General features: G+C 47.0%; 1 protein-coding gene across 1 annotated transcript in view; it reads right to left on the reverse strand.

Moving 5' to 3' along the window:
- Nucleotides 1–761: 761 nt before the first annotated feature.
- Nucleotides 762–25811, reverse strand: part of ZNF608 (zinc finger protein 608) — a 106674-nt gene continuing 81624 nt past the window's right edge. The window contains 15 exon segments of the mRNA XM_027605920.2: nt 762–847; nt 2778–2931; nt 4295–4467; nt 5078–5495; nt 7362–8186; nt 8188–8841; nt 8844–8977; nt 8980–9061; nt 9063–9109; nt 9112–9168; nt 9171–9446; nt 9449–9493; nt 9496–9561; nt 9564–9820; nt 10325–10412. Of these exon segments, the coding sequence (XP_027461721.2) occupies nt 762–847; nt 2778–2931; nt 4295–4467; nt 5078–5495; nt 7362–8186; nt 8188–8841; nt 8844–8977; nt 8980–9061; nt 9063–9109; nt 9112–9168; nt 9171–9446; nt 9449–9493; nt 9496–9561; nt 9564–9820; nt 10325–10412 (3362 nt within the window).

Raw genomic sequence — 25811 nt, forward strand, 5'->3', positions numbered from 1 at the left:
AGTCTAATTACAGCAACATTTGTTACTCTGCAATAAAATCTGTAATTTACAAAAATGAAATGACTGGTTTTTGCCTGCCATTAAAGGCATTTCAAATTAACACCATGGAACTGATGTTTGTATAAAGCGCTTCCCCATGTGATCCAGTCACATGACAACGTACATTTCCAATCTTGTTATTCTCTGCAAAAGAAAAGAAGACCTTAGCGCGGGTTCTTGCCACAAGTGACACTGAAAATATGAAAACCCCAAGACTGATACTGATAGGCTTAACTCAATTCTATTCTGTTCATGGGATTCACTTCCACAGAAAGGGAACGAGCACGGGGGTAAGGATACACACCGGGGAAGATGTTATTTTCCTCTCTCAAACAACGGGAGGGGTAATTAAAACTATCGAAGAACAAACATGACCTTCATCATGATGAAAATAAGTATCTCCCATTGCGACTTTGTTTTTGACACAGGATAAAACAAAGGGAGTCGGGGCGAATGATTTTAACAAGGCTGTGAGGACAACCCATCTCAACTGTTTAAAAAAAACACGATCTGTTGATTGCTAACCCGCATTACAGCTAAAGAAAGGAGGGTCCCCAGAAGGTAAGCTGCACAGGAAGCAATGGGGACATAAAAACGCATTCGTTACAATAATATAAAACGCCCAAGGAGCTAAGTTTTTGGTCTAAAAAGCCTAAACTTAACTTCCTCCCACCCATCACACTGTCTCCATGTAGAAAACGGATTCAAAATGTACAGGATATTTACCTTCTTTGTGCAGGAAACATTCCTGATGCAGATGCCTGGGCAGCCACCTGCTGAGAGGCAACAAGGGCGGCGGAGGTCAAGCCTGATGGGGAAAGAATGCAGGGTTTCTGTGACATTTGGAAAGATAAGAGCAGGTACAGGCCCCCAGGGTGAAGGACTATAGCAATGTGTCCTTTCCTAAACACACACATGGTACGTTTCACGCAGCAAGGACAGAGCACAAACCGCGTGGTCTAACCAACGTCCATCCATTTATCCAATACTCTGCAGTTTTCTTAATAGCTATTCAAAGAGAATATAGAGCATTCCATCTCTCAGACTCTGCATGAAGCTAAATGGTTTGTGCGCATTCCTGAATTGGAAGCTTGGGAGAAATAATAGGAACTCGGTCACAACAGGGAATCAAAAGTTACAGTGAATGATAGAAGCAACACGTTATTTGCTTAGAATACAATACTTTCATAATAACTTTTATCACTTTAACATTTCCCCAGCGAAGGAACAAAATGCACCCCATAAGGAATTCACACGGAATCAGTGAATCGAACTTAGAAATAGTCTTAACTTCCACCCTGCAAGAGAAAGATGGCAGTCATGAGAACGTAATAGCATCAAGTTGCCTAATAGGAAGTGATTAAAAAAAAAAAAAAAAAAAAAAACAGAAAAAACAAGTGCAAACCCAGGTTCGATTACTCTCCTTCTATGTCTTCTCTGTTGTTCTTAACACCCCTAGCTGATGGCAAGCAACACAAGATGAATAAATAAAAATGACCCTTCACATCTGCAGAGCACTTCCCAATCTGGGAGGTACCTTCATATGTGTGCTCTTGTATTCACACAGCAGAAGAAGGGGTGACATGGCAAGTGCTATGGATTGAATGTGCCCCCCCAAACACACCAAATTCCTATGTGGATGCCCTAACCCCCAATGTAACTATCTGAAGATAGGACCTAAATAATCAAGGTTAAATGAGGTCATAAGGATGGCAACCTAATCTAACAAGATCAGTGTCCTTATAGAAGAGACATCAGAGGGTAGGGCGCGCGCGCTCTCTCTCTCTCTCTCTCCTCTCTCTCTCTCACACACACACACACACACACACACACACACACACACAAAGAGAGAGAGAGAAAAGAGGTCATATGAGTACACAGCAAGATGGCAGCTTCCTTCAAGCCAGGAATAGAGCACTCACCACCAAGCAACCATGCTGGTACCCTGATCTCGGACTCCCAGCCTCCAGAACGATGCGGAAAATGTCTGCTGTTGAAAGCCACAGAGTCTGTGACATTTCATGCTGGCAGTCTGAGCTAACTAAGACAGCAAGACCCTGGCCAGTGGATCTGTTGGTAGCCATGGGGCCAGCACCCACCCCCCGCAAGGTGACCGAGCTGGGACAAAGGGCACCAGCTCGGCTAATAACACCACAAATCGAAGGCTCTCTCACGTCGATTCTATGGCTTTTTCAAAATGTTTCTCCGTCTTCAAAGTCACAGTCGTGAACGGCTGCAAAGAGTCCTTGAATTAAAGGTGATTAAAGTGTTAAACGTGGTGGCAATGGCATTGCTCCCATTACTTCCGGAGGGGGTGGGGGGAGAAGAGCAACTGGAAAGGCCTGCAGAAATGATTGCAATTTACCAAAGCCTCTCACCATCCCTTCCTTTCTTTCCCCCACAATTTCCCTCAAGTAGCTATCTGATCTTCTGATTGTTATATTCGGTGCCCCAGACATTGGCCGCCACCCTCGGTCTGTGACATAACAGTAAGCCGCCGATAACATCAACCAGTGACGATTATTAAGTGGGAGCCACCTCCTGTCTCAACAGAACACAAAAGGGGTGGGCAATCGCCTCCGCTATGTCACTAGGAAATAAGAGTTAAGAACTTCCTTACTCCCCAGAGTTAATGTGAATTCAAAGCTCAATATATTTATTTTAAGACACGAAGGGTACTTTGGGCAAACAGTTCTCCCAAGCAGAATGAGCCATGCGATAACGACGGAGCTGCTGACCTTGGAAAGGGTCATATTGACCAGGGATTAGCGGGTAACCCATGCCAACGTGGGTGTGGTGGTGCGTGTGCAGGTGCCGCTGCCCGAAGGGGGAGTGACGGTCCCTCTCCCTTTCTGCCTCCCGTTCCCGCTCTGCTGTCGCCTTCTCCACGGGCTGCAACAGAAAAGAGAGATGGGCCCCTCTTAAAACTCTGAAAAACCAGTAGGACTACTAAACCACCTCTGTCCCTTGAGCAGTATTTGTCAATGATTAAAAAGCAAATGCAGAGATACTTAGCATTCCTTATTAGTGCAAGATAACGTCAAAAGGCATGCACGAGTTTCAGCGGGAATTAAGCCAACACTAAAGAAATGCTCCCACCCACAAGTAAACCAAGGGGCATCAAGGTTTTCCTCAGATGGTGGAAACAGGAGGACTTTTCTTTATGCCTGCTCATAATCTCAAGATTCGAATCTACCCAACTGCTTCCCAGAAACAACTTTCATACTTTGATCCACGGGCAAAAAAAAAGGTAGTCATGGAGATTTAAGTCAAGTTTTCTAATTATCCTTGGATGTTGTTGACATTGGGTGGGGAGAATCTATCTCATAACTTCATATATGCCTGTCTCTGTTTTAGTCCAGTGAAAATACGCATCTCAGCATTGTATGCCACTACAGAGTACAGGAAATCGTTGCCCTATCCTCTGGAAGTGTTCCAGAATCTGCCAATTTTTGAAGGTTCCATAGAGAAGCTCTTGGTTCTCCCAAATCACAGTTCAGTTAAGGACTGTCTCTCCTATACATTTCTACCCACCAGAACTTAGCCCACCTAAAGTTCTTTTTCTCACTTGAAAAAAATCTTGGCGCTAGAAGGAGTACCCACAGAAAGAGACTCATAAATCATCTTTTCTCACTTACACAGTCTCTGGTGGACTCATCCACATCACAGATCCTACATTTTAACCCAAATGTCTCTTTTCTAGGCAAGAACTACCACGTCCTTTGTCTCTCTTCACAACAGCCTCTAGAACTAGCAGATGCCCCTTTTCTTGGGGGGTGAGGGGTGGGACAGTGGGAGCAAGGGTGGAGCCATCTTTCACAAAGACAAAGACACCTGTTCGCATGGCTTCACAAGTTACGGGGACATGACAAGGGGTCAAGGCCAAAACAGACCAGATGCAGCCACCAGCATCAAAATTTCACCAAAGCCTCAAAAATACCTCGTACCCAAAGTTGGTTCCTATGAATTTCAAAGTCCCCCTCACAAGCACCCTCCTGGTAGTCAAGGTACAGTGCATTCTGCAACAGGAAAGCTTGCCAGCACCACACACATGCGCTCTGACCATTTGTTTCCTCCTGTGTGAGAGCGTCCTACTACGTTTGAACATTCCATGCTTTATGTGTGAAGATAAAACAGCATCTTGAAATCACAGCTGGGCTCGAAAGCCATTTATATTTCAAGACCGTTTCCTAGCTTGTCCCCTTCTCTCCCCTCAAAACACGGCACTTTTAAGCAACAACAAAAGGCGGCTTACGGCGGGAGACTTGCTGCGGTACTGGTTGGCGTGCTGTTGGAGCAAGTCCAGGGCTTTCGATTCCGTCGTCGTTTTAGTGTTGATGCTGGGGCTGCTATTGACTTTCTCTGCCTCTTCTCTCCCTGACATCTTCCCATAAACAGGATAATGAAATCCCGGAGAGAGATAGGCCCCTGCAGATACACAACAAATGCCACATCAAGTTACGGGCTCCATCTTTAAAAAAAAAAAAAAAACCCCAAAAAAACATCCGGGTTACACGAATTTGGGATAAGAGTCGGAGATCTTAAAATAGGGAATGACATTAAGAGTGGGCTACATCATTGTTTAAACCATACACAGGCTCTCCGATTTCCTTCTCCCAGTTAATTCATCCTGATGAACAGAGGTTATAAACAGAATTGAGCTTACAGCCATTTCATACATTTATGTGTCCGCTTAAGTGAAAGCAACAGTAACTATAATGATTATGACAGTAAGTGCTTAGAATATTTTCATAGGCAATAAAGTATGTGTCAGTCTAACAGCTAGAGCAGACCATCAGAGTCTACACAAACGAGAGCCGAGGACGCTTGACGTCTTAGCTAAAAAAACAAAAACAGAAACAAACCCCCCCCAAGAAACCTCATATTAAATAAGTTTCACCTTGGGGACTTGAAACAGCCTAAAAACAAGCAAACAAAGGTTACTGGCGAAGCGTCTCGTTTATCCTGAGTTTTTTAAACAGCTAATATTTGCACGCAGCCTGTTCCCTCCAATACAGTGAGAACCCGCAACACGTACCAGGGTAACTGTGCATTAGGACGGGAGAGACAGCCCGGTATGCAGGGTGGCTGGGGTCATACATCTGTGGGTAAGGATAAGCATGCAAGTACTGTATGTAGGACTGATGCTGACTCATGGGTGAGGACACCGCCACTCTCGCTCCCCGAGAGTCCTTCCAGTTCACAGGCGTCTTCCCATCATCATTTTTCAGCTTGCTCTCCTCCAGGGACTGAGAATCAGGACGCTTGGCCTCTTTGGGCTCCTCTTTAATGCTCGTTAGTGATACGGGAAGGCTGGGCACACCCCCTTCCTTAGTGGGGGTCTTCCTGGGACTATCCTCTTTTAATTTCTTTTCCCTATCAAGCTCTTCTGACTTTTGCTGATCCAGGTATTTGGGCTGGTATACATAATGATGCCATGTCCTTGAATCTGGATCCTGATTTACAAAAAGAAAAAAGAAGAAAGAAAAGAAAAGAAAGAAAAGAAAAGAAAAAGAAAGAGAAAAGAAAAAGAAGAAAGAAAGAAAGAAAGAAAGAAAGAAAGAAAGAAAGAAAGAAAGAAAGAAAGAAAGAAGAAAGAAAGAAAGAAAGAAAGAAAAGAAAGAAAGAAAAGAAAGAAAGAAAGAAAGAAAGAAAGAAAGAAAGAAAGAAAGAAAGGGAAAAAAATTGTTTTAAAATTTCAGTTTTGAAGCAAAGCTCATTAATCACCATGACAGCATTACTCTTAACTCCTAATACTAAGTTAACATGTATGTCTGCCCTCACACTGTGCAAGAGCTTTAACCCTCCCTCTCTCACAAAGCCATGACGTCTGACATAGGCATCATTATTCACCTCTTTTACACCAGACAAAACCAAAGTTTTTAAAGCTCCAGGACATTGGGGTCACACGGCTTGCCCAGGGTGGAGCTGGGCCGCAAACTCAGGTCTGCGGGAATCCAGAGCTGGGCCCTTTGTGGGATCCTTCAACATTAAAACAGCACGCTCAGACATAATTTAATCAAAAACTCATTTTCCCTTTACTATCTCATGTAGGCAAAAAGAATTTTAAAAACTCCCAACTCCGGGCTAGTTCATAGTAGATTTAAACCATCTTCATATCCATTAACATCATTTAGTAGGGGAAACTCTTGGTTTCCTAACGTATTTTCTTCACCTACAGCAGCTGAGGCTTAATATACGGACTCATGTCTCCTGTGCAGACATCTTAATCAAAACAAAATTTCAAATTAGTATACATTATAGCTTTTCTATTAGAAAACAAAGGCACCTCTAAACCCCCTCCAAACTATATGGCTCTAATGCAGCCCTGTGAAGCCAGGGCCTGGTTCAGGCCTCCAGAAATGAGGGAAGTGAGGACCCCAAAGGGCCCCTGCGACCCCGATCCCATTCATGACAAAAACCCACTGGATATTTAGGGCCCGAGAGAACATTCAGCCTTGGGCCCAAGTCTCAACTTCTGGGCAGTAATGAGCATGAAGACAGGAGTCCATTGCTCTGATGCCCCAGGGACAAAAAGTGTGGGAGTGGAGAGAGGGTCGGGACACCGGGAAACCCCAGAGTTAACTCTCAGGGGACCACAGTGAGTGAGGATGTGTGCGCCATGACGGAAAGTGTCAGCACATACGTGATTTCATGGTGGCTGGTTTTCAGGCGCCTGCCCGTGGAACCTCTGGCCGGCTGGCCAGGGGGTCCCGGGAGGACTGCGGGAGGCCCACGCAACCCAGACACCCCCCTCCCCTTCGCCTCAAAGGCCATGGGCCGTGAGCCCCACTTTGGGGCTCTTGACACCTAGGCATCTCGGACACCGTGTGAAAGACATCTGGGCCCCATGTTTTATTAAAGAGATGAGTGGAAAATGCGGACTGAAGGGCCCAGCCTTAATATTCCTTGAAGGTGCCAGGAGAAATTTGGAAATACAATAGAACAAACATTGTAGAGACCAGACTCGGGATCTCAGCGGCCACGTGGTAGAATCCCCTCCCTCTGGACTCAGTAAGAAATTAGGGGACCTCATCAGATTCCCAGCGAGTGAACGGCAGAGAACACCGGTCTGCAAAGCACACGTCCGAAGTTCCTTTCACTACACAACACGACACAGCAATCGTGAGCAACGCAACGCTGGCAAGGTCCGCCATCAACTCCTGAGGGAACCTTTCCAAAATATTTTTCAGGAGGAGAGGGACCAGCCCTAATGAACCCTTGGCTTATTTCCTGTGAAGACGTCTAACCAGATCAAGCCCAGACACGTCCAAGTCTCAGACTCGCTCTCTCCCTGTGGGGGCCACGCTCCACAATCTTACTTGTTTAAATCTCGAGGTTGGGTCTACACCTGTCTGCTTCATAGAGTCCATGACAGATTTCATTTCTACAGCCTCCTTAATAAGCTGGTGGTTTTCCATCTGCTTAGCTTTGAAGCTGTCGGCCTGAAGGTGCTGCTGGTGACTGGGGAGAAGCTGTGATTTACCTGTCTCCTCAGTTTTATTAGGCACTGGCGGCCCTAGTTTAGAATGGGTTTTGTTAGGCTCCGGGGTAGAGGGAGCTTTTGAGATTGTGGCAGATGGCAGATTTTTCTGTTTACTGTCCTCCTTGCCCAGCTCTTTCAAGGGGAGCTCGTTCTTCCTGTCGCAATCTCCTCTGCCAGCCTGCGCCATTTTCTGCTCTGCCAGCCTCTGGTCCTCATAGTACTTCTCGTACTGCTGTCTATAGGCAGGGCTGCTGGCCATCAGGGACTTCTGGTCCATATAGAGCCCGTAGGCGTACTGGCCGTAGTAAAGGGACTTGCGCCAGGCAGGGTGCCTCTGTGTGATCACCGACTGGTGCTGAGGCTGTAAGGGTGCCGAGGAATGGTCCACCTTCTTGGCATCCAGCTGCTCCGCCTTGTCTTTCTTTTCTGCGTCCTCCTCGGACTCCTTCTTGATCTTCATGGCCTGCGTGCTCCCGCCGTTCCCAGCGGCAGGGGCTCCGACCTGCCCGGGGTGCATGTAACTCGGGGAATAGTAAGGGTCGTAGCCATGGTAGTAGGGGGAATGGGACTCTTTCATCTGAGATGATTGTGCTGTAGCCGAAGGATGCCCTTTGACAACACCCTCCTTACTGGAAATGATGTCTGACGGGGAACTGGCCTTGGGACCGCATGCCCTCTGACCGGCTGTCGGAACCACCATCGTCCGCCGCATCGGAAATGTCCGAATAGGCGGGGCTGCTGGTCTTGGCCGCGGATGTCTCCGCGCCGTTCTGGGTGAGCACGTGCAGTGGGGCCATGGGCGCCTGGCCGTTCACCAAAGTGCTGCACTCCATCCTCGAGGCGCTGCCTATGGACGGGCTGGGGGCGTTGTCCGTAAAAGTGTAAACCTTATCAGCCTCGGCTTTGATGCTGGCCATCCGGCTCTCCTGAGACTCCGACAGTCCGTTGGCCAGCCCTTCACTCTTGCCGAGGTGGTCCTTTAAAAAATGCCCAGATAAATCTTTCCCCGCCCCCTTGGCGTCCTCGAGTTTGCCCAGCTTGGCATCCAGCTTAGGGCTCCCCGACTCCTTCCCTTCTTTGTCCTTAAGCTTCCGCTTCTCCTTCTTCTTTTTGTCTTTGAGGGACACAAGAGCTGGGTTCACGGTGATGGGCTCCCCCATAATCGTGGGCTTTGGCTGAATGGGTTTCAACGGAGGGCTCTTTGGTGTGGCCTGCACAACAGTCGTGGTGAGGGAGGGCAGTCCGGGGATGGTCCCCGTGGTGGTGCTCGTAAAGGCTGCAGTGGGTATGGCGATGAGTTGCGGGGGGCGGGGGGGCAGGCGCGGGGGGGGGGGGCAATGGGCCGGGCAGTTTTAAGTTTAGAGAGGTTTTTGTCCATTTTGCAGTTGTTGGCTTTCTTGCTCTTTTCTTTGTCGCCCGCATTCTTCTTGTCGATCAAGCCTTCCGCTTCAGTTTGGGCATCTCCGTGGCCAAGCTGCCGTCTGCCGTCGAGCAACTGTCCAGGGCCGCCGTCATGTTGGAGATCACCGGGAGGTATGTTCAGCTCACTGTGAAGGCCCTTCTTTTTGCCAGAGTTCTTGCCGCTTTAGAGCCGACGACAGAACCCGGACCATTGCTCATCAGCTCTCTCTTCCCTTTGGGGTGCCAGGGGGGTGCCCGGAGCCAGGCGACACGGGCGCCTTCACCTGCTCGTAAGCCGAAAGGCTTGTGCTGGGCTCGCTGCACTCGAGCGCCACGTGACTCAACGCCTCCTCACAGTCCGAGATCTTGTCCTCACTGTCCGGCTCAAACTCCAGCTTGTTCTCTGGGTCTAAGTGTGCGTGAGCCTGGTGGTACCTCAGGCCGTTAATGTGCTTGTACTTTTTGTTGCAGTTGGGGTGGGGGCAGTCGATTAACACTGGAGAGGAGCAGCCTTGGTCAAAAAAGTAGTCTCTGGTTTCCCTTGAGGAGTGGTCGGAGTGCTTCTGAATTCGTGCGGACACGCTTCCCGGGCTTATTGTCCTCGGAGCCTGAATTCAGGTCAAGCTCCATCGGGGCTTGTTTTTCCTTTTGTTGGTGGAGGAGGGGCTGGCTTTGATGTCCTCGGCGGAGCAATTTGGGGGTGTCCTTCGCCCGCTGGCGTTGAGGCTGCCCCGCCTCCCCTTCCCATTGGCCCCCCCTCTGTTCTTGTTCTGCAGCCCTCTGGACTCGGTGAAGCTGGCCTCCGAGCCCGGAGCCGCCGCGACAGACCTGGCTCTCTTCCCTCGGCCCCGGCCCCCTCTCATCTCCAGGTCGCTGGTCGGGGACTCACAGAACCTAGGGAAGCAAGAGACATTCGTCAAAATGAGCACTCCCAAAAGAGCCAGGTGAAAACACGAGGCACACAATTCAGGCACGAGCAGCCAACAGCCCCGCAGCGTGAGGGCTGCGCCCAGGGAAGGAAAACACACCCTAGCCTTCCGCTGACAATTTCAATCCCTGCAAAGGAACCGGCTAGGGAGGGTGTATATTTAAACGGCTGGGACAGCTAGCTTCAAATCCAGTTCAAATTCCCATTTTAAGAAGAGAAGGAAACAAAGGAGAGAGGGAAAATGGGCAGGGAGGAGAGTTCTCTGTGACTGAAAAGAAATCCCCCATCTGCATTTCACTGTGTGCAATCCTGAATTGCTCATTTCTCTTCTGCCTGGTTTCAATTACGGGCAGACTTTTATGCATTATTAATCTATCTCTCGGGTTTCATTGCAAGAGAGGATGGGGGGAAGGTGAGGGGAAGAGGAAGGAGAGAAAAACAGAGCCTGAGATAAAAGGCCCTGTGCATACCTGGGAGGGGCCCAGTCGTGCTTGGTGCAGTCCAGTAGGGTCCCTACGTAAGTTTTGTTCCTCCACGTGACATTGACCACTAGAACACCTGCAGGAACGGGGTAATGAAGAAGGACCACGGTTAGCACTGATACCTCTATTTCCAGATGATGATGATGATGATGATGATGATGATGATGATTTTACCAGCAAAGTTCTGTTCTCATTTGCTTTCAAAAGCTGTGGTTTGCATTCTTCCTCTTTCTGGTTTCAGTGACCTCAAGTGAAAACCCACAGGAAATTGTGTGAGTGTGTGTGTGTGTGTGTGTGTGTGTGCGTGTGTGTGTGTAAAATCATGCCTGTGCGCATGCGGTACAAAAGGGTAATACTGTGTGTAAGAGTGTAATCAAGATACTGCTGACAGAAGGAAATGGTTTTTGCCATGTCCTGCTGTAAAACAGCAACACTCACCTCTTAATTTTTCTATTATTACACATAATTGCTTTCGTTTGGCAAGCAGCCAACGAAAACTAAGCGCCAGTTACCAGTGCTTAAACTAGAAGGTGACTGAAAGGCATGGGCTTTGTTTCCCATTCAACAATATAAAATCGTGATTTTTATTTAGACAAAGATTATAAGGGGGGCACAAAAATAGGTGTAGAAGGGGAGAGCGGTGGGGGGGGGGGGGGGGAGCGCTTAAGAGTCCAGAGAGCAGACAATCAGCTATGACTTCTCCTTCCTAATCCTCCCCTCTCTGGCTTTGTGAGACAAGCATCAGCCGTGGTATGGTATCTGTTTCACTGTTTGGTCTTGTTTCATATTAAGGACTCCTAAAATAGCCCTCTTAAGAAAATAAATGTGCACAATAGGTTTGCTCTTGGGGTTATCTTTAGAATCAACTTTAGTAAGCATTTGCCACAGAGGATTAGAAGAAAAATCTCAAAACCAACACACTTGTTTCCTGCAAGCCATTCTGCTTTTCCCAACTGCTTTGCAGACAGACAATTTAATTTAGCACTACATCTGTGAATTACTAAACTTAAGTGCACTTAGTACACCAAATGTCACAGGAAAAACAAAATAGAACATCCTCTTTATTTCTCTAGAGGGCAAGGACCATATATTTTTTATTCACTCCTTAAAATGTACAATAAAAGGACCTAGATATTGAGACATACCTAAAATATTAGGGTAAGTAATGAAACATTTAAGTGGGCCTTTGTTTTCTCTTCTGTACCTACTATAATCCATTCCATCTTGGAAATACCAAGGGACACTACTCAAAGTCTACTCTAGCTGGTTCGCTCACATTGCTCACTGCCATTTTGAATTGTATAGAAACCTGTATTGCACTCCTTTACGGTAAGGGACACCTCACAAGGTAAGACTAATTTCCTTGGGAACGTTTTAACAGCAGGTAAAAATATTTGAATCATTGGAACTCAGGTAGTGGGGAAGGAAGGATTTCTTTCAAAAGTCTCCGAAGGAGATTTAAAAATGGTTTCCCATATGGTCTCTGTTGCTATTAGGTGACAGCTGAATTTACTCACTGTAGCCATGGTGGGGGGGTGGGAGGGAGACGGGAATGAAGCAAAGCAAGGATTTCCTCAAATCACGGTTGATTCCATTCTAATTCCCTGGGGAGGTTTTTTTTTTTTTTAAACCACTGAGTATAAAAAATTCACATTGAGATGAGAATCAATGGTAATTAGGCATTTGGTCAAAATCTGCACAAGACAGAACAATTGGAGGAAAGGATTCTTTATGAGCACATCCCTCCAGGAAAAGGGAGGGGGTGAGAGGGAGGCGAAGGGGAAGGGGAAGACGGTTTTCTCATCATGTGCTCTCTGGGGCACTGTGTGTGGTGTCAAAGACCTTTGCAGCTGCTTAAAATTCTTTAGCATGTCAGCTATATTTACAGTGCAGGAATATATCTGTATTGCCAGAAGGTTACTACATTTTAGCTTTAGACGCAATAGGCTGAATCTCTGCGTTCCAGAGTCCCTGATGTAGCACAAATGTATAATTAAAACTGCTTGAAAGGAAACATGAAAGAAACAACAAACCCTCCATTCTTGCAGTAATAAAATTAAAAACAGGAAAAGTCTGCACAGACACTTAACATTTGTCTGCAGTGAAAGGCTTTTGTACTGCTTTTCCCCTAAGGGTTTCGCGTTTCCAGCAACGCGGGCCGCCGATTGGCCGGCGCCTGCTGGGAACGCTCGCGTCTGATTGGGCTGCGCCGATGGCGGCCGCCCGGAGCCGCGAGGCGGCGGCCGGGGATAAAGGGGCTCGGCAGAGGGCAGGGGCCGCCGTGGCGCTCGGGGCGCCGCGCACGCCCGCTTGCAGCCCCCGGGGCCGAGTGGTCGGCGCTTCCCCGGCCAGGACCCCCACGGGGACCCGTGGGGACCCCGAACCGGCAGTCAGCCGCCGCTGCTGTGGGGCTACCGCGGGAAGCTGTCACAAAGGCTGAGCTCACGCTGCGGCTTGCACACCGTAAAACCGTTCCCACCCCCGGATGCTGCTTCCAGAAGCCACACCGGCAGACCTCGTGGGGAAGCGCTAGCGGGACTGCTAGTATCACCATTATCGGCACTCGGTGGGGAGGGAAAAAAGAAAGAAAAAAAAAAAATCCCATCAAGTCCATTCTCAACTTCAAAAGGGCCTCCATCGGCCAGCCTGGTTTTTCCTAGAAGCCCTCGGTGTTTGAAATGCTCAAAATAAATGCTCTGCTCCTGGGGAGATTTTGAAGAGTCTCCATCAAGCGGGGCTAATTAAATACGTGTGCTCGTGTCTATTTTTCTTTCTGCCACCGAGTATTTCTATCTGCCCAGCATTCACGTGCGAGTATACACACGCACATGTTTACACAGCCAAGCTGGAAAGAAGGCTTAAGGAATGCCTCTCGTATAAACTACAAAGTGTATTGTTTCTTTGGAAGGAAGTCTGTGTTTAGACAACATCCCGTTGTGAGGGGCCAAGTGGAAAGGTGGTTGTGTTTCAGCTCTCAAACATGCAAATGGTTTATCGTTTGTTTTTTCTTCTGTTTGTTTGTTTGTTTGTTTGTTTTGCTGAAGTCTCAACAGCTTGAACACTCTGGAACCCATGGGCATGTAAAGTGGACTCTCCTTTTGAAATAACCGAAAGGAAAATCAGTCCTTTAAAAGTTCTTTGAATTTCATAAATCTGGGCGCAGTTGTGTTTCTCATTTATCTTATATACACTGGAAATAAATATACATGTATTCCAAATGGATTTGGTATCTGTTTGAATGCACATTTATTCTTCCAAACGCCTCGCCTGTGACCCAGGCGCTGGGGACGCTCTACACCAGCCTTTTTCATCTTTATATTTTCCAGTATCCCTCTAGGTTTATTGTCCTCTCCCACCCAGGGAACAGTCTTTCTCAAAGCGCTAATAATACCTGCCCCGCAACATTTTACATTTGAAAAAGATCTGAGGTCTATTGCCAACTAAGTATGAATACAGGTGAAGACAGCAATGGATGGTTTGAGTGTGCTCACCACACAGGGTTTTCCTATTTATATTAGGGCTCTGTCTTGGATACTGATACAGAATCTAAGCCCCTGGCCCAAAAAACATGTAATATCAACAGGACACTTAGAAGAATGTGCTCTGTGTTCTATAACTGAAGCCTGTTACCTCTACAAGCCAAAAGAGCCCTGAGATCTCTTAAGAATTCCACAGTCACAGGGTTCTATGAGCTGCTCTTGTCAATACTCAGCACTGAAGTACTCCCAGAGAGATGATCAGGCCCATTAAGCATTTATTGTGCATCTTGAGGGTATACACTAGGTACTTTTTTGGTCCTCTGGAATCAGCCACGGTCTCGCTGGACCTCTATCAAAACCCTATTCTGCAAGAGTTTGCAAACTTGTAATAGAACCAACACAGGCACACCCTGTCACCCAGAAAAGGAAGGATAGCTTATGGATTACCCATACCTAGACAGCAGCTCCCTTAATCCATCACATTAAACTAGACCCTGGATGAGATGTTCCTAGGGCTTATCCTGCCCACAGTCCCTGCTCAGAGGGCAGTCTTAGGCAACTAGGCTCCTGAAACAGTAATCCTAACCCTGGCCTCACCGGATGGTTCCAGCAATGGGCGCCTAAAGCTGAGGCAGCCAAACAGGGACTTATTTTGGGAATTGGAATTAGTCACAAGGAAAAGCGATAATATAAACAGAAATCTCAAGGTCACAAGGCACTAGAGGCTGAGAGGACTACAGTGGGCCAAAGCCCCAAGGATGCAAGAGCTAGGAGATGAGGAAGCCAATGGGTGCAGGGCCCTCTGTACCTGTGTGTGCGTCCCTTTTTCCTCCTCTTCACCAGCGACAGGGCTCACCAGCACCCAGGACTGCCCCATTATTCTCCAGCCATCTTGTTAAAAAGTTGCTCCTGATTCTCAATTTAAATCTGTCTTTGAATCCCTTGCTCCCAGAGGTGCCCTCTTGAGATACCCTGCAGGGAAAGTCTACCCATCATCCAGTGGACAGCCTTTCACCCAGGCAAGGACAACGACCATGGTAACATTCTCACCTACAACTGGCTCTCTCTTTTATCCGCCCCCCTCCAGCCTAAACGAGCATCTGCAACCACTGTTTATGTCACAATTTTAATCCCCCTAAGACATTCTAGGCCAAATTTCCAAGGAAAGTTCCTAATGAATTGGCACCCAAGAGAGACAAAGGCAAATGTTCCCTCTTCTCTGAATGCTCTCCACTCCCACATTGATGGTGCATGACACCAAAACACGGCCACCCCCTCCTGAGTCCCCCATGGCGCTCCACACACAGTCCTCTGACTAATGGACGCTCAACAGAATCCATGCTTGCCTCTAAGTCCACAGCTAGACACTTCTCAGCCTCCCGCCTGATTAGATGCAGGTCTGTGGCAGCACACTCGGGTCTGTGACAGCTAAGTGAGGGACCGGATGTGTGCCATTTACAGGCCTGGCCCACAGCAATCCCCCCGTGCATGTCCTAACTTCTTCCTCTTTCTGGCTGGCTGGCATGGAGACCACAGTGACCTTGAAGGCCACCAGAGGATGGCAGGGTCTCCTGCATCTGGGACCCTGAATGATAAGGAAAACCCACCAAAGGAATCCCCACCAAAGGAATACCAAACTCAAGTCTATCAGGGATGCAGCAAGTAAACTCCTCCCATGTTTGAACACTACGGAGACTATCTGTCTTACCCTAATACACTGTCCCTTCCCATGCTACTCCTGTCATAGACACAGGATGCCTCTCCTCCAACCAGAACACAAGAGCAGTGTCTACACCTGCCCCACCGGTGAGCACAGTGCCCAGCACGCACAGAGAGTGCACTCAACCCCTGGGAACTATGACATGGTGACAGAAGGGAATCTAGATTTGAATCCTTCTTTTCACCCGTTACCATACTTCTTCAATAAGCATAATCTCCCACAAGTGTGGAGATGATAGAAATTCCCTATGGAGAGGCTGTGCTCCAAAGATGTGATCAATATGGTTTATGAATTACTGTTTTCTGGTATTCGTGAAGATGTTTCCTCAAGAACTGGGCAAAGGCCTGATTTCCCAGTGGATCAGCATAACTCTGTTTGTATTACAGTTTAAAGACCGTTTCAGAGTCTTTAAAGCGCCTCATCCCTGGGACAGAAGTCTCTGCCAAGCACTGCAAATGCTGAATTTGGAATCAGACGTCGGGTTTTTTTTTTTTTTGAACTCCTATTCAGACTACCACATCTGGATGGACTTGGCGTGCACTCATGCAGAAAACAGAAACCTCACTCTAATAACACCGAAATGTAACCCAGTTATGCCACAACCCCCCCTTTTTTTTGAAGTTTACACATTTCTTTCCTTTTATATATTTTTTCTAGTGGAAACATTAGTGACAATAAAAAGGCCACAATATGCTGGTTTCGTGCGTCCAGGATAAAGTTCATACATTTCGAGTATCATATTACCCTACATTTTTATACAACATGACCGTTCTACAAGGTATGATTTATCACCACTCCTTTGTACTCCAACTCCCTCCCCTCCCACATTTTACTGTTGTGGTTTTGCTGTATCCAATGCTGGGACTTTCTGAAAAAGGTTGAGTCTTGTATAGTACACTTGTTCGTTTTTCTGGCTTCAGAGCATCTAACCTTTGGAAAGATCTTTCTTCAAAGGACAAAGTTGAGTTTCCAACTCTTTGGGGGAAATGCTTAATTGACAACCAAGGCTGCCAATGAAATCCCCGATGGCCAAAGAGCAGAGGGACTTGCCTATTTCCCCATGCCAAGTATCTCTGGAGCACTACAAGAAAAGTGTTGTCACATGACCAGAAAATGCAGTATTTTTTTTTAAAGAGTCCTACTGCCGAGCTGAATGTTTGAAGAGTCACTTTAACCACATCCTGTAATCAAACCATCTGGAACACAGTGCTGCGATTAGTCACCCTGAACATTGGGCTTTATCTGAACAAATAGTGTACGGCAATGGAGTTTGGGAGATAGGGCAGCACTAACAAAGGGGAGTGTAATGTAACACTTTATGCCCTAGTGTGCCGCCACCCCAGTCATAAACCCCAGACACACTCTGCTCTGGTGTTAATGTACTACTTTATGAAAGCACAGTGAGCTTAAAGATTAAAGGACTGACAGGCTAAAAATTGCTGGTTTGGATAGATGTTCTCTGTTGGCGGCTGGACTCTGTTGGCTCCGCTCTATCTACGTTAATTATAACCTCTCAGATGGCGATTCAGCATTCCTTTTAGGGTTCGGTGTTATTTTCAGGGCATCGGGAACAAGGTTCATTTATGGGAGGATCGTAATGATTCTTTATTTGCCAGAGGTTCATCTGAACACCAAGACACTGCTTTTTGGTTCCGCCAAACCCTATCCATCAATCACAAGAAAAAAAATACCCACATGAAATCCAAACAAATTGGCTAAGCCAACACCAGAGGGCAAAAGGCAATGGCAGAATTGGTGTTCTAATCTCCACTTTAAAAGATGGTATTCTTCCTGGACTGAGCTTCTCTCTTTCAAAAGTACATTTGATCATTGGGATACCATCTATGAAAATCTTATTTAAAAAAAAAACAAAAAAAAACCTGAAAGGATTTCCCCCCTCCCAACTACATTGAATAAGTCATCCCCCCAACTACATTGAATAAGTCATCCCTCCCCCAACTACATTGAATAAGTCCTCCCCCGCCCCCAACTACATTGAATAAGCCCTAAGAGGGGAGGAGGGGGGGCGAAAAAACCCATAGCTAAAGAAACCTTGTTTCCCCATGGGCCATATGGTTTAATACACAAAAGAACACACAGCTACTTCCATCACTGTCACCTCCCCCGCAGCCTTTGTTCTGAGGCCTGATGAGCTGTATTGATTTGGGAAAATCATTGAGCTTCTTGGAAAACTAGACTCTCGCTTATTCACTGCCATCTATTTCTTTCCCATGAAGACAGGTGGTCAATATCCAGTTGACTGGTCAGCTAAAAGAAGCTCTCACTGCTTTTCTTTTCTTGCTTCCCTAGTAACATTATCCTTTCCCACTTCTAGAAAACAAAATGGCCTGTTAAAAAGTCTTGTGGGGAAGAAGAGGGAGCAGAAACAAGGCTTTTGTAAGGTACCTCCGGGAACGCTGAACTGCTATCCCAGACATCTGGAATGTCTGGGAACCTGCACGGCACCTGTGGCTGGTGACAAGATTTTCACTGACCAAGTGTTACACGAGTGGAAGCCTTCATGAAAACTTGGATAGCCCAAGACAGAACTTTCAAAAATCTATCAAACTCAAACAGATGCCTAGAACTTAGTGTTAATTTCAGAAAGAGATGCTTTCCTTTTTTTTTTTTTTAAACAATCAGTACATAAGTTTCAGTAAGTTTCATAATTATAAGATGTCCTAAGTGTCATTATGGACGTTTCAGGGAACAAAGAGCAGAATGGGAGGGAAAAAAAAAATCACAGGGAGATCTTTACAAAGCAATTTTACACATGATGAGAACAAGACGACGCTTGATTTTACGTTAGGTAGACGTACGCATCCTAAGGAAACATTATCCTTGATAGCTTGAGGCTACTCCTGAAACACATATATACTGCAACCATTCACACCATAATATTGCTTAGGTGCCAGGAGCTGCCCCCCTCCCCCCACCTGGGGATAGGCAGGAGGACAGGTTTCAGGTGACAATGTTGAGAACACAGTGGGGGGAAACAAGCAGGACAGCAAGTCACACTTAGGCAGGCTGCATCAAAAGCTACCCCTGCACCCCCAAGGGGATGCTCTTCAGCCCGCGCTCTATCAAGGCTCAGCCAACACACAGTAAAATGAAGTGATACGCTCAAGGAAAAGATAAAAAAGAGGAAAGAGGAGCGGGGGAGGCGGAGGGAAAAAGAGAGGGGAGGCAGGACAGAAAAAATACACAAGGTCTTTGGAGACATTTGGAAGAATTTCAATGCACAAAGAAACCGTGTACACATACAGCATCTATGGCCTATGTATGTAGGTATACACTTGTTTAAAGAGGTTTCATTTCTTGTCTTTGATCAAACTTCCAGTAAGTCATGCCTTGCGGCTGGCTGGCACAGAGATAAGCTACGGACCCACTCCGATTTCTGGTGCAAAGTTCCAAGCCTGAATTTTCTCCTGCTCCTTTGCAGGAGAAAGCGGAGGAGTGTCGATGAATGATTTCTAGATCCTCAAACCCTCTCCTTTTTTAGGGCACCATTTCCTTCTGGATTTCTCTTCCGTCTCCTCCCTGTCTTCATAATATAAAAGCATTCAAAAGTTGGGGAAAGGTATCTAGTAAGTATTTACTGAAGTAGGCTTTTACTCTGAGCCACGGTCACGATACGGTTCTGACTCTAGGACCACCTAACATGTTGTTCCTTTAAGAGTGTTATTTTAGGAGGCAGCCGTGTACAGGGGGCCCAGGCCCACAGCACATAACCAGGCTCCCGCCCTGCCCCCCCCACCGAAACGAAAGGGACACAGCCTCAACACAATCCCACGTTCAGACCCGCCTGCCATGGAAGTTAAGCGGGCCTTTCATTTCTGCGCACTTAATATTAACCGCAGTATCTTTTCCGCTTACAACTCTACAGCCAGGCTCTCTACAATGTCGTCAGCTCAACTTCAAGAAGAGGTGAAGAGAACGGTAAGACCAGACAAAAGATAAACCACCCCCCAGGTCAAAACCCCAGCTCCACGCCACTGCCCCTAGAATAGAGCGCTCTGAGGCCAAAAGCGGGAAGAAGGGTGTGAGATGCTGGGATTTGGAAAGTTGCTCACCAGGTATCTGCAACTTCCCGAGTTCCAGGTGCAGCCCGTTTCCGGCCCACTGCTCTCTCCACTTTCCCCCCCTACGTAGGCAATCATCATTGAGATGCACGAAACTGCAAGATGCCAGGGACATAAAACCTAAGAATGAAAAAACTCATATACTTTGGAGAAGGGGAGAAGACTCAGGAAAAAAAAAAAAAAGGAAGAGGGAGGGATCTTTCTCCTCGCCTTTCTCGCAAACCTCTTGTGGATCAATCCAGGTAGGTGATTAGCAGAGTTTCAGGTTTAAATGCTAGTGAACTGCTTGTCAAAATATGTGTAATACCACTAGAGATTACAGGACTGCATTTTCAAGTACTTTCTTACCATCCCCCGTCCTTAAGATACAGGGAGACAGTGGGAACCAATTGACAATTATGCTCACATCAAAAAGCTGCTACTGATGCATGCATCTCACTGGGACCCCAGAACCAGGCTTCATAAAATTATGATGCTTTATTTAAAGTCAGAGCACTTATTTGCTTTTGTACCAGCTCTGGGCCTTTTTCATCTCGAGCTCTCCCCGGGCCCAGGAGAGCACACATTCCTAGAGCTCTGCTGGCCACCAGCTGTGTCCCCCATAAATCACAAATCCTCTGAACAAGCCATTCTTTACAAAGACCAACAGCATTTACTGGAGATGATCATTCTGCTATTATTCCACTTGCTGAAATTTAAAACAGCAATTTACAACAGCAGCTGAAAACCAGGGAACTGAATATGTGTGTGTGTGTGTGTGTGTGTGTGTGTGTACAGCAAGGCTCTGCGTGTCTATGACACACAGAGGGGCACATTTTGTGTGTCACCTAAGAGTCAGCAACTCTGCCAATCCGAAAAGGAAACAAGGGACGTGCCTGTCAGAAGAACCAGGTCAGCACCCTCACAATGAAAGGCAATGGGGTGAGTAAGGTCCGTGTCGTTGGTAAACCTCCCTGTTCTCACCTGGAGGCAGCCAAGCCCTGTGGGCAGTGCGGCACGGAGCTCACACACTTTCCTAGGGAGGCCACATCATTATGGCTCAGGTTCAGAATGTAATAAGGAAAGCGGAAGGAATTAACTCCAATCAAGCTCAGTCTGCAGCCAATTTTATTCTGAAGACTGGGGAGAAAGAAAGAATGAGAGAGTGTTTGGTAATCCCATGCAGCATCCCAAGCACCCGAAAAGATGGGTGGCTGGAGACAGACCCACCTGACTCTCAGCCCGCTCTGCAGCTGGGGCTTCACCCCAAACTCAACCTCTCTGCCCCTCGGTTTTGCCATCTATAAAACAGGGACGATACCGATGTCAGGTAAGGCGTGGTTTCTGTAAAGCATCGAACACATGGGCGCCGGCCCCAAAGAGTCACTCGGCAAATGGACTTTGGCTTCCTCATCTTTAAACTCCCCTGGGACCCAGGGGAGAAATGGAGGGAGACACCAAAATACAAGGAATTGCACACTGAGAAAAACAGCCAGCAGCAAGCCCCCCTGTGCTTCTTCCAGATAAAGCACCCTCGGATGGAGGCATCCATGCAAATTATCCCAGATTCCTGGGTTCCAGGCTGTTGGACATGTGGCACATCTGTCTCGTAGCATCTCCCGAGCTACAAATTCCAACATGAAGGACTTGTGTTCTTTCTACACCTAGCACCAACTGCAACCCCCAGAAGGCGCTCCTTCCTGACACACCCACTGTGGAAAGCAAACATCTATCTCCTCCTCCTCCCCACCACTCTGGACATGCACTTCTAAACCCCTGAAGCCTCCTCTCGGGATGTGGGGTCCGGAGACCTCACATCCAGTTTCCAGGAAGAACAATCGCAACGGAATGCCTGGCATCTGTCTAAGCGACAACAGGCAAAATTAAAGGTCCCCAGGACCTTGACGGCAGAGATGAGCCCCTGCAGCAAGGCTCTGGGGACTTAGAGAGCGTTAAAGGCAAACTCATCTTTCAAATTACCATCTGAACAGACTAGATGTCTGGACAATGGTTAGAGGCCCCCTCGCCCCCTCCCCCATTCTGAAGGCCCTATCTTTTCAGCGAAGAAAAAAGCCCAGCAGAGTTACAAGTATTTCAATAATGTGCTTAGAGACCAGCTCTTTTCTGTAAACAAGCCTAATGAAGCGTGACTAATAGCGCTCTCCGTGAGCAGAGCAAGGGAAAGGGGCCTTTGTTAGCACTTACTGGAGCAAGTCATCGTTTTGCTGGAGCAGAACAAAACTTAGCTGGTTATTGATTGACCAGCCTTGCTTGGTGTTTCGGCTTGGCTATTTCTATATACTGTGCGTATAAATACGTGTGTTTATGTAGACGCAGAGATGTTCTATACACACACACACACACACTCCCACATGCCCGGTCACGTGCAGCCACCAAGCTAACTTGGGGTGACACTGCTCTGCAGTCTTCAGGGCACTGCTCCCTGATACTCGTGTCCCTTCCAGTCCTTGGTAGTACCTAACATTTCTCTCCAAGCTGTCCGTACCGGGAACCTCAGTTTCAGAACCTATGTAAGCCGACGCTCCCCACGGACACTTAATAGTTTCCGAAGTCACTACGATTTCACCTGACCTAGTTATTACATTCGAGGGGTGATTTACATTTGTTTTTTAATAAATTCCAAGGGGCTGGGGTTTCTTTTCCCTCGTTTTACTTCTCAACTCGGAAACTCCTGAAATCTGGCTCAGCGTGCCTTCCAGGATGGCTCCCATCCTGTTCTGCAATTACAGTTGTGTCTTCAGTGTTACGAATGCACGCAGCAACGGTGTTAGCAGGGAGACCCGAAGTTGACCTGGACTTCTCTTCGGAATGGACAGGAATTCAAGTCAAAACTTTGGCTTTCTGTTGTGACTCAAAGCACAAATTTCCGTATAAATTATTGACTGCACTTTGGACTCATCTGAAACATTAGCCCCGCAGGTTCTGACCCCAGGTGGCACGCCCCCCCTCTCCGAATAGGCTGGAACATTAGTGCTTTGCATTGGGGACTAAGGCGTGAGAACCAATCAATCAAGCTCCTGACAGCTTTTGCGGCCTCTGAGCTTTAGGCCCAAGTCAACCTCCAAGATGCCTATTGTTTGCATGATCCTCTTCTTTGGTCTGATGAAGTTACGGTTAAGTCCAAGGCTTCGGGGACAGAGAAAGGCTATTTTTAGTAACTCAGTCTTTATTGACTCCGACCTGCAGGGCAGCCAGCATGAAGTCTCTTCCAGAAAGTAATGCACTGTTAATTGGTACTCATCATCACCGGTATGTTTTTTACACCTCTTTTCAATGAGAGAAGACCTGACTAAACATTTCAACATCCTTTCAGGTTGCCTTGTAATTCTCTCAAGAGTTAAACACACACACACACATTCTCACACTCACACACACTGGACAAAAATCTGGTTTGTACCCATCACGGTCCCTGGGTTGCTACACTGAATACCAATGTGAACACGGAATGTTGGGCTGGACAATGAGAACATTCGGGAGTTGGCCTACGGTGCGTTAACCATTTTCTTCATGGCAAATGTCTGTAGGGATGAGGGGCAGGAGAACGCCTGCTGGAGAAATTAGGTAGAAACATCTTATTTCCTTCTGAGGTCCTCTGCCTGAAATAACTAATGACCTTTTTCCTCTGAAACTGGTAGCTGGGTTTGTGAGGGGCCAGCCACTGAATGCGTGGCGGGGGCAGGGACTGGGCACAGTGGCTCACGGGGTTCGTGTGAAGAATGCAGCACTCTAAAGGCGTTGCAGAATGACTGGGTCCAAAGGCCTTCTGGTTTCCTTTGAGAGAAAAACCGGACAAAACATTATCTCTTCTTACCCAAACAGGCCTCTCAGGAGGGGGGTGGGGTGGGGTGGGGGCCAGGCAGAGGTGAAACATCGGAGCACTACATCTGCTTGTCAACGGGCCCGGGCGATGGGTGACCAGACAGGCCAGCCCCACAGCAAGGGCCCCACAACACTTGTTGAAAGTTTTGAACAACAGGCTACAAACTGAACATGCTGAAGGAGAGATCACGTGATGACTTTTTGGAAGCCCTATTTCATGGATCCTGGGGGAAAAAAACACAGAAACCAAATGGCTTAGGTTCTCACTGAGCATTTTTTGCTTAAGAAAGGATGCCTGGGTGGTTCAGTCGGTTAAGCATCTGCCTTCAGCTCAGGTCATGATCCCGGGGTCCTGGGATCGAGCCCCACACTGGCTCCTTGCTCAGTGGCGAGTCTGCTTCTCCCTCTGCCTCTGCTCCTACACCCTGCTTGTACACTTTCTCTCTGACAGATAAATAAAATCTTAAAAAAAAAAAAAAGAAATTTTCAGCTACAAAATCCTACCACATTTAGCCAAGAGATTGATTATGCTATTTTATTTAGTAATCCCCATATCTGAATTAGTACGTATAAATTAGTACATACTTTTCCAAATGAGTGACTAGAAAGCCATTTTTCAATTACATTCTGCTCCATTTGTGTGTTTGACGGTATACTAACTCCAAGATATATGAATGTAATACCAGATTTGATCAGCTTTCTGAAAAGGTGGTAGTTAAAGAGAGCAAACTGTGCTTTCAGTCCTGATAAAGTGTCTTGCTGCAAAGGACTACATTTTCTGGTTTCATTCGGTTCAACTCAACTTTAATATTAAGGAAAATCAGAATTTTCTAATTCAATAAGAATGCACCACCAAAGCACATTAAACTCCTAAATATCGTGCACTATCATGGCCAAAGAATTTGTGTGGACCATTAAAGACAAAACTGAATGTGTAGCCTGTTCGTATATAAAAGAACTTCCTCGTGTATTCCTACTTCGTATAGCCCAGAAATAAGTTCAGAAAAGACGTGGAGAAAACCAACTACAGTATGCCAGCAACTAACTGCCGTACGTTAAGACAGATTACAAAGGTTAAGTCTCAAGTCAATGAAGATGGAATCTGCTAGAGGACAAAATAGGGCTCCACTAAAACGTTTCAACCTGTGGACAAACTCAACTCTAGACTGAATGAATCTTGATAGAGTAGAACAGGAGGCCCCTCTAAAGCTTCAAAGGCGGCAATTCAAAACTAATAAATTTTACACCACAGGTAGTTAACATGTGTGTTACTGTCCCCAGGGAGTAAAGACAGAAAATAAATGTAAGGAATACTGATTGAGTGCTTGATTTTCTTTTTAAAGTTAATTTTATTTACTTATTTGACAGAGAGAGGGCACAAGCAGGGAGAAGGGGCAGAGGGAGAGTTGGAGGAGCAGACCCCCCGCTGAACAAGGAGCTCGATGTGGGACTCGATCCCAGAACCCCAAGATCATGACCTGAGCCAAAGGCAGTCAGTTAAGCCACCCAGGTGCCCCTGAGAGCATGATTTCCTGTAGGTCACAAGGAGAGTGTTTTGACACAGATGACCTCATTTACCTCTCAGGCGCCTTCCAGGTTCATGATTATTACTATTTTACTGATGAGCAAAGTAACCGCAAGATGGCTTAACTGACGGACTTGCCTGGGTTGGAAAGTCAAGAGATTTGAACGCAGGCGGTCTGACTTCTGATACCATGCTCCTAAATGCATTGTGTAAGGTTACCTAAACCTAAGTTTACAGGTAAGACAATTTCACGAAGGCACTGCATGTTTGTGGATGGGGGCCCTTGAGGTAAGCAAGGCCGGCTAGGTGAAGGCCAGTGGTGTGCCTGGAGTTACGTGCTGTGGATGGCACATCTCTTCTTGGTACCACCGTCAGAGACCTCACATCAGAAGCTCAGAGCTGACCACGGTGAGAATATAAACACCACAGAAAACAGCAAACACTACAAATCCGGGTTCCCCCCCCCAACACCCCACACCCCAGAATCGGGTGTTAACAATTTACCAGCACTCTAAAGGTCTAAGGTTATAGACCTTAATTTGTGGAAATGCTGTTCTTCTTTCCCATAATGTGACATGTCAGAGAAAATAGGGGTCTGGGGAAAGCAGGGCACCTGGAATCTGAAGCACGAAACTGAGGGATAATTCTAGAATTCGCCATAGACTACAGTTCTAACTTACCATTTCTGATGTTGTTTCAAGGGGGTCACAATTCATAATCCCAGACCTCTCCTTCTGTTTAAGCATTCACACCGAACTGGTCACCAAGATGTGACTCTTTGGACTCCCACTAAAATTCCTACCTCCATCCCCTCCTCTTCATCCACAGTCAGGCCCTGGTTACCTTTCCA

The sequence above is a fragment of the Zalophus californianus genome, chromosome 5, assembly GCF_009762305.2.
Source record: "Zalophus californianus isolate mZalCal1 chromosome 5, mZalCal1.pri.v2, whole genome shotgun sequence".
Classification (NCBI taxonomy): Eukaryota; Metazoa; Chordata; class Mammalia; order Carnivora; family Otariidae; genus Zalophus; species Zalophus californianus.